Raw genomic sequence first — 10,071 nt, forward strand, 5'->3', positions numbered from 1 at the left:
TTAAATACTTTTAAATAAATGTAGTCACTGGTGTAATGGAGAAAGTGCAAAACTCAATTTAGACACAAGATCCCACAGACAGAATAATGTAACTGACTTGCCATGATTTTGAGAAATTGGCTTTTCTGTATTTTTCATGACCAGACATTTTACAGTTACTTGAGAAAACAATTGAGATAGCCAATTTAGCCTCTCAATCTGAATGAAATTAGAAATGAACTCTATTCTCTACAGTAGGTTTAATCATAAACACAGATGACAGAATGCAGCATTTCGTCTCACTCTTGTTAATCGATCTGATATAGACAATTGCACAATTGATTTATCAATTAAAAACTCAACTTTGAACTGGTTTGTACTGATTAATCCCAATTTGGTGGGGGAGGGGAATACTAAATTGAACCTATATAAAAAGACATCGTGTATTTCGTTCCACTTCTGAACTTTGGTTTTGGGAATGGAGGGGTTTGTGTATTCACCCCTCAACACACATGCTTATAACAACTCGAAATCAAGGCAGCAGAATTGGAGCCGGAAGACCTATCCGCATGGGACTGTGGAAGCGGTTGAATATTTGGATAACTACAAGAGGGCACAGCTCAGAGCTATTCTCTCCCAAGTGAACCCCAACCTGACCCCACGCCTGAGAAAAGCAAATACCAAGGAGGTTGGGATCCAGGTGAACCCGAAAGTGGATGCTTCTGTCCAGTGCTCCCTAGGGCCCAGGACACTACCTCGCCAGAAGAGGCGAGTTGTCCCTGAAGGAGCCGGGGCGAGGAGCCGCTCACCGTCCCCTGAAGGAGCTGCAGAAGCCGCTGATGACCCAGAGCCTGACGGAGCCTCATCCCAGTCTCCGACGGTTGTGCGGTTCTCTCGGCCCATTGCCATCTACTCGCCGGCATTTGAGCGGGGCCCCGGAGAGAAAGATGCTGCTCCAGGGAGGCAGCAGGAGGAGGAGGGGAAGAGCCATTCGGAAGACTGGGAGAATGATCCCCCGTCGCAACAGGAACAAGCGGGAGCCTCTCTGACTGAGCGGGCAAACCTAGACAAGGCTGGTCTGAAGGAAGAGGACCAAGCCAAATCTCTGCAGGAGAATGAGCAGGAGAACAAGCAAGAAACCAAAGCAGGCGAAAATAGCCAGAAGTTCAGATTTCAGGTAATAAAAACCAACAAAACTTTAATGAGCAAAATTCTATCACCGAAGTCACTCGTGACCAAAAATGAAATCATTAAATAAACCCTCCACATGGAGGATGGTGTTCACATGTGACCTTGGTGCGACAGTGAAATTGAGCGCTCGCTAATCTCTTGCTTAAAGCAAACGAGCACTTTCAAAGTCTCAAATTGAGATAACTCCTTCAATTATTTGCATAATAGCGCTACATGTTTCATACCTCACTTTTAGATATTCAGTTTTGGGGGGAGGTGAAGCCCAAAGGCTGAGGTTCTGTATATACTCGATTCGTGGTGTGAGGAGTTTTTGCACTTAAGTCCTGGATTTAGTTTTGATCTGTAAGCCACTTCCAACTTTTGGAGAAAGTTATGACCTGTTGTCATTACTCAATTGGTTACCACTCAACTGCTCTCCTGCATTTCCTTCTTTCAGTTTCTGGAACAGAAGTATGGATACTATCATTGCAAAGACTGCAATATCCGATGGGAAAGTGCTTATGTCTGGTGCATTTCTGGAACCAACAAGGTAAGTTTAACTTTAGTGGGACTTCTGTGGCGGAGGCAACGAAACAAGCATATTTTGAATTTAACTTTAATGGAAAAGGTAATACTCTTCAGTTAGTTGAATTTGACATGGAAGATTTGGTGCTGTGGCATTCATACTTGCAAGAAGCAAATAGGAGTCTATGTACAATGGATGTTGCATTCTAACTGTTTCACTTCCCTGACAACTCTAACAGCTAATGTAGTAAACAAAAAATTCTCCAATGCAACTAACTTTCAACTTTGGAGCAATGGTAGGCTATTCCATTTAATCTGCTTATCAATGGTTAATTTGTACTTTGGTTTCCTTGTGTTGGTTTCACATTTGTTTTCCTTGTGAAACCATCTCTTTAGACCGTTTTAAAAATTGACTCTCCTTTTAATTCTTTAACCCGTGGCAGTGCCTCTTCTATATCTACTAAATTGAATTGACTCTTCTTTAATAAAGAACTGGATCATCCCCCTCCACTCCCTGCCCCCCCAGTCTGAATTCCCAGGAAACTGAAGCTTCCACAATTTTCCTCTTGAGGATGGGGAATTTAGTTAAATTCTGTTGGCTAAAATGTACTGTTTCAAGTACCAATTTCAAAAATAAACTGTTTGCCAATCACAAAAGCTTTGAACTTACAGCTGGTTTTTGTAGTTAAACATGATGGAAACTATATTTTCTCAAGGCTATTTTTTCAACTTTTCCCTAGAAAGGTTTAGCTTGGTTGGGAACTGAGCCAAAGCAAGCACACCTTCTACATTACTGTGACCTAATTTATCTAACTGTAGATACTCATTGCCTAGTATCTCATTTCATAAATAAAAATGATCCTGATAAAGCTGCTGTACAATGAGTATCTCACTCAACTTGAATTCTAATCTTATCAACCTTGCAATGAAGTCCAAATTGAAGTTGCTTTTTAATCTGATCATGTCTTTCATTTGTAGACATCTAAATTACTTCCTCCACAGCTGAAATATTTGTCCTGCTCACTTTCTATCAAGAATTTTCTAACTTCAAATGTTGACTCATTGGAACTTGTACCTCAAGGTACTTGCAAGCTTGGATGTATAATTTGCTGTTCATATCAAAAGGATAGTAAATGAGGAAGCTTAGTACCTATACCACTTGTTGCATTCTACTAAATGGTCTGGGTCTTTTAAAATAATACATCTGTCTGCACACCTAATTAAAGAATGTAACTTCCATTTTGCACCATCCTCATTATACCAGTGAAGCCCTAATTGCAATTTTTAAACTCTTGATGTGAACATTAACTTTCATGCTCTTGGTATTGTGTATAAATGCTTGAGGTTCTACTTGGGAATGGGTAATGGGACTTTACTGTTCACTTACAAACTGTGGCCTGTATTTAAGTATTGGGTTTTTAATTACCTTAAATTCAATTTTAGCACAAAATTAACATGTAACTTGTTTTAACTACCTTTTCTGAAAAAACTCATGCCTGTTTTGCATATTGAAGTTGCTCAATGGCTCAACTGAACAGGCTGAGTGGCCAATCTAGATTCTAGGTTAGTGGTGCTAGAAAAGCACAGCAGTTCAGGCAGCATCTGAGGAGTAGAAAATTGACATTTCGGGCAAAAGCCCTTCATCAGGAATAGAATGCTCTATTCCTGATGAAGGGCTTTTGCCAGAAATGCTTTTTCTGCTCAGATGCTGCTTGAACTGTGCTTTTCCAGCACCACTCTAATCTAATCTAGAATCTGGTTTCCAGCATCTGCAGTCATTGTTTTTAGCTGAGTGGCCAATCTAATTCAACCCTCAAATTCTGGATGTGAAATCACTCACTGCCTAGAAACTAGGTCTTGGATGGACTGCATCCTTAAAGAACAATAGTAAATGCCATTGAATATATTCAGTGTGCTTTTAGTGTAGAATTGAACCACTAATCAGACCTTATACTCCACACCATAATTTGTTCAAATCTGACCATTTCGGGAAGTTCTTGAGATTTGTAATAAACTCCTAGTACCAACACTTTGGTAGTGGAATGTCATTGAACCACTTTGAAACTATAACACTTCAGAAACTATATCAATATCTGAATACATGGTACAAAGGAGTCTTAAGTTAAGACTAATCTTATGGTGGATGACTTGGTACTGCAATGACTGTGCATAGTCCAAAAATGCTTGCCTGTTTTGACTCAATTCTCTATTGTGCAGCAGAGAACAACCATTTTACTAAAAACATCACCCTTTTTTGTCTATCTCCTCCAAGCTTCAATAATAGCTAGCTAATTTCCTTTAAATTCTAAGATTCTGTCCAGATGCTGCCAGATCAGCGTTTCTACAGAAAGTTGTTTTCCTCAACCTTTTGGTTGCACAATGTTTATGGTGAAAGGACAAATTCTCAGCCAGCAACTAGGCTGCTTCTGTAAGAACTCTTTTTTAGCAAAGAACTTTAAAGGCATCAAAGATCCCCACTGAATCCTGTGGTTCAGACAGTTGCTACTGGACTGTTTCCCTGGTCATAGAATTTGACATGTACAGCATGAAAACAGACCCTCCTTCAGTCCAACATCTGTCAAGAGATCCCAACCCAATCTAGTCCCACCTTTATACCCTTTGCTATTCATATACCCATCCAGATGCCTTTTAAATGTTGCAATTGTACCAGCCTCCACCACTTCTGGCAGCTCATTCCATAAATGTACTGCCTTCTGCATGAGGAAGTTGCCCCTTAGGCCTTTTATCTTCCCTTCTCACCCTAAACCTATGCCCCTCATTCTGGACTCTCCTGGGAAAAGACTACCTATTTACTGTATCCATGCCCCCCACCCATCTCATTCCAGAGAGAACAGTCTTTGCCTGTTCAGCCTCCTATAGCTCGTTCCTTCAACCCTGGCAACATCCTTGAATCTCTTCTGAACCCTCAAGTTTCACATGTGTTGTCTTTCCAGTGTGCAATTCTGGTCTCTTGCCCAATATTCTAGACTCCCCACCTTGGGGAAGAGACTGTCTATTTCTATCCATGCCCCTCATGATTTTATAAGCCTCTATAAGATCACCCCTTATCCTCTGACACTCTAGAAAACTGCCCCAGCCTATTCAAGTGTTCCCTATAGCTCAATTCCTTCAATCCTGGTAACATCCTTGTAAACCTTTTCTGAACCCTTTCAAGTTTCACAACATCTCTAATAGGAGACCAGAATTGCATGCAATATTCCCAGTGTCCAAACCAATGTCCTGTACAGCTGCAAATGACCTCAACTCTACACTCAGTACTGACCAACAAAACAGAAGATGCAAACACTAGCTTCATTATCTACCTGAGCTATGAACCTGCACTCCAAGGTCTGTTCCGCAACACTCCCTAGAACCTTGCCATTAAGTGTACAAGTCCTGCTAAGCTTGGCTTTCTTGAAATGTAGCACTTCACATTTATCTGAATTAAACTTCATCTGCCACTCAGTCCATTGGCCCTCCGATCAAGATTCCATTGTAATCTAAGGTAATGACATTCACTGTCCATGCCACCTCCAATTGTGGTGTCATCTGCAAACTTAATGAACTGCCATGTTCATATCAATCACTTTTATATACATGAGGACCCAGCACGGAGTTTGTGGCACTCCACTGGTCACAGGCCTGTAGTCTGAAAAAACCTCTACTACCACCACCCTGTCTTCTACCTTTGAGCCTGTTTGTATCCAAAATGGCTAGTTCTCCCTGTATTCTGAAATCTATCCTTGCTAACCAGTCTCCCATGGGGAAACCTTATTAAATACTTTACTGCAATCCATATGGATCATGTCTCATCAGTCCTTTGTTACTTAAAGTTTGAGTCTTGATTTCCCAAAAAAGCCATGCTGAATATCCCTAAAGTCCTTGTCTCTTAACTGTACATCCTTCAGGATTCCCTCCAACTTGCCCACCATGACATCCGGCTCATTGGTCAATAGTTCCCTGGCTTGTCTTTGCCACCTTTAGTGGCACCATGTTAGCCAACCTCCAGCCTTCCAGCACCACGCTGAGATGATCAAGGCCCAGCAATCACTTCCCTAGCTTACTGCTACTTCTCAGGTACATCTGATCAGGTCCTAGGGCTTTATCCACCTTTGTTTCAAGATATCCAGAACTACTTCCTCTGATTGACATTTTTCAAGATGTCACAATCTCCCTATATGCTATTGTCCTTGTCCATGTCCTTTTCACAGTAAACACTGATGCAAAATACTAATTTAGTATCTCTTTCCCCCCACCCCACCATCTCCTACAGCTCCACACAGGCTATCTTGCTGATCTTTGAGGGGCCCTATCCTCTTCCCAGTTACCCTTTTATCAATGTATTTGTAAAAACCTCTTTGATTCTCAACTCTACTTGCCAAAGCTAATCAGTCCCCTTTTGCCCTCTTTCTCTGAAGTGTACTCTACCTTTATCACCTGATATATCCTGCCTATACCTGACATGCTGCTTCCTTTTTCTGGTCCACTTTAAAAATTTCTCTGCCCCTGTCCTTCATTCAAACTGAGTATTGAAGAGTAAAAAGCTGCAGTTAAACTAGCAATTATTTTCTAAACAAAGTAGGTCTTAACAGATCTGAGTTGTTGGGAAATTTGAATTTTGGCAATTGGAATAATTTACATGAGATTTAGTCCAGAATACTCCTGGCTTTTCTAGTGAGTTTACAATATCTAGTGTAAATATTGACTGAGGTCCAACACAATGAGCAGAATTTTATTTTGATCCAAGAAATGGCAGTTTCACAAATTGTGGTGCAGATGGAGTTAACACCTTTATCTTATCTGGGCTGACATCACACCAATTGTAAAAGTTCACTTGAGAATTAACTTAGTTTTGCAACTTACACATGAAAGAACTGATACCAACATGGTCATTCTAAAAGATGAGACTGCACAAACAATCCAGGTCTTTCCAATATAATTTGTTACATCACACTAAATTTGCTGTAAATTGTCTTGCAGTCTTATTCTCCACAACCACCTGATGGAGTAGTGTTTCCAAATAAACCTGTTGGACTAAACCTGGTGTTGTGATTTAACTTGTCCACTGCAGTCCAACACCAGTCTCCAAATCACCAGTAATTGATACCTAGCCATTTTAATTGAGTGCTAACTTGAACTGGAGTAGAGAATACAAATGTGCATCTGCTTGCTGATATCTAAAAGTAATGCTTATGATAACTTGTGCATTTGAATTAATCCTACTTTCACTTCATGCTATCTTGAACAAGGTGGGGTTCAGTGGCAGTAATCATGCCACTGAAGATGCCAAATATTCTGATGTGTATTTTCATCTCCCCATAGATGAATGTTTAATTCAATAAAAGGCTAGGTTAACATCAACCATTTAATGGTTTTTAAAAAGCCATTTAGCTCCTGCCATTCATTAGGGAAAGTCATCTGCCTACCTTGTCTGGGCAGCTCAATACTCAAGCCACAATACACTTGACTCTTGACTAGGGCCAGAAGTACTTGATGTCCACATGTGACAAATTAGTGCAATCAATGAGAGCTTTCAATTGCTTCAACTGTCTGAGTAGGTTTCCCAGTTAGACTTAAAACAGGGTTGAATGAGTTACTAACCAGCTGGTGTAAGTAAGTATCTTCAAAATAAGACTACATCTCTACCACCTCAATGTTGCTTACTGCTAAATTTGGTAGTTGTAACTGTACTAAATACTGAATTCTAAGTCACTAAACTTTGATCTATCCTTTCCTTCAGTAAGGGGCAGGGATAAACTAAGTTGCTATTGAATCTTTAATTTTTCAGGTTTACTTCAAGCAATTTTGTCGCAAATGTGATAAAGGGTATAATCCCTACAGGGTGGAAGCTATTCTGTGCCAGGTAAGGTTTAATTTTACCTCTACCTCAGTAAAAAGCATAAACTTGCAGTTTTAGAAGCTAGCTTTGAAGCTATTGACAAGGTAAGTTCTAGCTTAATCATCAGTTCCATAGTTGATGGTAGTTCTACTCCATTGTAAATCCATAAGATTAATTGCTAACTTGGTAATATTGTGGGTTGAAGTGCAATTCAGGCAGTTTACCTGAATGGTTACCACCCTAACCTCAGCTATACACCTGGGGCTAGAATGCTTTAGTTCATTTTGATGCTTCAGGGCCTGTGGATTTTTTCTGGGTTCATAAATCCATTTGTGAAACTTTAAACATCAACTGGAGTAGAATGTTAAAGTTCAAATTGAAATCCCTTTAGCAGTAAGACTACTCTAGTAGAACTAGACATGATCTGAATTGTTTATGCTGCAGTAATACCACCTTTGTCTCTATCTTCAGACTTGCTTCAAAACCCGCTGCACTTGCACTCAGAAGAAGCGTCATATTGACCCAAAGAGACCACACCGTCAAGAGTTATGTGGCCGTTGCCGAGGCAAGAGAATATCCTGTGATAATACGTTCAGCTTCAAGTATATTGTCTGAATTGTGGCATTCTGTAACTTGCAGTTTCTAATGCAGTACTGACCTGGCAAGAATATTGGTTTTTGTATTCCTATGGAGCATAATTGTAATGTAAATGTGCAATATGAATTAAATTATTAATGCACTTTGTAGTATCTGAGCATTGATTTGATTAGGGAGAATCCAAATAGTTTGTTCCAATGAAGTTTTCTTTTCTACATGAATAGGAACAAGCTTGTTTTCCCAGCTGGTCTGGCATGGGGTAGGTTGCTGGTTTAGATGTTGGACCAGTACTCTATTTTGAGGATCCTAAATCCTTCTAAAAGATTAAACTTTGGTACAATATTCATTCTTTTTATGCCATCCAAAAGGCCTTAGTTACTGATCAGTTATTTGCATTCCCCTTGCCAGACTCTTGTCCTTGCCATTTAAGGCTTATGGACATTCTAGGAATATTTTGAAGGAACAAGTCCTCAATTTACAACATGGAATGGTTGGGACTCAAGTGGGGTTGGACCTGAACTAATTGGTGTCCAGAGCATCAAACCTCAACCATTTTGTTTCTTTTCAACTGTTTCCATAGACCTGCTTTTCTGTCATGCCCCAAGTGGCAAGGGATGGGTGAGGGGAAATTTGCATGACATTTGATAAGTTGCACTGTCCCATGATCTACTAGTTAATCTTATGATTTGAAGTAATCAAACTCTCCATATTTAGTGTTAAAATAATTAGCTAGTATGGAGTTTACTTGACCATTTTAGATGCAACTTTTGTAGTTGCAAACACAACTCATTGAGTTGTGATTTGTCTTGGCACAACATAGCTTTTCTTGTTCTGGCATGTCTATTCTCATGAGCAGCAGGTAGTACCAGGCTTCCCATGGTTTTTCAGCTAAAGTTAGCTATCTAATCAAAGTCCATGACTCATCCCAATGTCTTTTTTTTTTCAAATACCTATAAATTTCACTTTGAAAGCTCTGATCACTTTAACAAAATGTGGCCTGGAGGGCAAGGCTGTAAAGCTATAGGAAGTTTTGGCCAAAGAGCACTATGCATGCTGTATAAATTGCAACTTTGCCTATAGTCTTTTTAACTGGAAGAATGAGGGATGAGATTCTGACAGCTGGCTGCAGCAATGCTTTTCTAACTTTAGGTGGGTCCCGAATAAGATTTTGCCAAATATAAACTAGGACTGAGGGATGGTGATACTAGTGGAATTATAAACACTGGAGTTTGTCACTAAATTAGGCCATAGTGTTTAAAAGGTATTGAGGTGGAGAATCTGAGGAATGTGACAGTGGATTCCATATACCAAATGGCTATCCTTTCAAAGCAAGTTTACCCAGTCAAATTATTTTGAGGTTCACTCTGATCTTAGCTTGGTAATTTTACCAAAGATTCTGGCTTCCTGAGCACCCTGGAGGCAAATTTTTTCTAGTTTAAATGTCTAATATTGTGCAAGGATGCGCCCTTTTTAAATTGAAAAGCAAGATTTCCATTCTTGCCAAAATGACAAACTTTATACTTGTCTACATTATCCTGTCACCTTGTACAATTACTTCACCTAAACAATTTGTTCCCATCCTGAGTTAAGACAGCAGAATGTCAGCAAAATAGAATATATTGGACTGAGGTCTCAACTAAATGACTGGATGAAGCCAAGCAGTGAGTCTTGCAGCATTCAATCATTAATCTGCATCATGAAACTGAGTCACTTTGTCTAAAAGCCAACCAATGTTTCCCCTCACCTCTGGGTGCACCCTTTGGTAACACTTTCCAACCATTTTCTTTTACTCCTATCACTTTGCAGCAATAGTTCTTGTGCCCGTTTGGATCTAATACTACTATAGCTAATATTGCCCAGGCCTTTAACTTTCCCTATCTCACTCTTCAGATCTACTGAAGACTAGGATTTGGTGTGCTTTCTATGCTAGGTCTGCTAAATTTTTCAAGATCCTTTTGAGA

The 10,071-nt window shown here is 39.8% G+C and overlaps 1 protein-coding gene across 1 annotated transcript; it reads left to right on the forward strand.

The window, feature by feature from the left end:
- Positions 1 to 457: 457 nt before the first annotated feature.
- On the forward strand, positions 458 to 8,128 carry LOC140480995 (zygote arrest protein 1.S-like). The gene is made up of 4 exons (XM_072576605.1): positions 458 to 1,156; positions 1,607 to 1,699; positions 7,463 to 7,537; positions 7,985 to 8,128. The coding sequence occupies exons 1-4, from the start codon at positions 458 to 460 to the stop codon at positions 8,126 to 8,128; spliced, it is 1,011 nt and encodes a 336-aa protein (XP_072432706.1).
- The last annotated feature ends 1,943 nt before the right edge of the window (positions 8,129 to 10,071 follow it).

This window comes from Chiloscyllium punctatum, chromosome 9 (assembly GCF_047496795.1).
Source record: "Chiloscyllium punctatum isolate Juve2018m chromosome 9, sChiPun1.3, whole genome shotgun sequence".
In the NCBI taxonomy this organism is placed as follows: Eukaryota; Metazoa; Chordata; class Chondrichthyes; order Orectolobiformes; family Hemiscylliidae; genus Chiloscyllium; species Chiloscyllium punctatum.

What these genes read in the sequence shown, in the direction of transcription:
- LOC140480995 (XM_072576605.1), top strand. Translation starts at nt 458, where the DNA reads ATGGAGGGGTTTGTGTATTCACCCCTCAACACACATGCTTATAACAAC. An exon ending in GCATTTCTGGAACCAACAAG is followed by an intron (nt 1,700 to 7,462) that starts GTAAGTTTAACT and finishes TTAATTTTTCAG; the next exon opens with GTTTACTTCAAGCAATTTTG. An exon ending in TGGAAGCTATTCTGTGCCAG is followed by an intron (nt 7,538 to 7,984) that starts GTAAGGTTTAAT and finishes CTCTATCTTCAG; the next exon opens with ACTTGCTTCAAAACCCGCTG.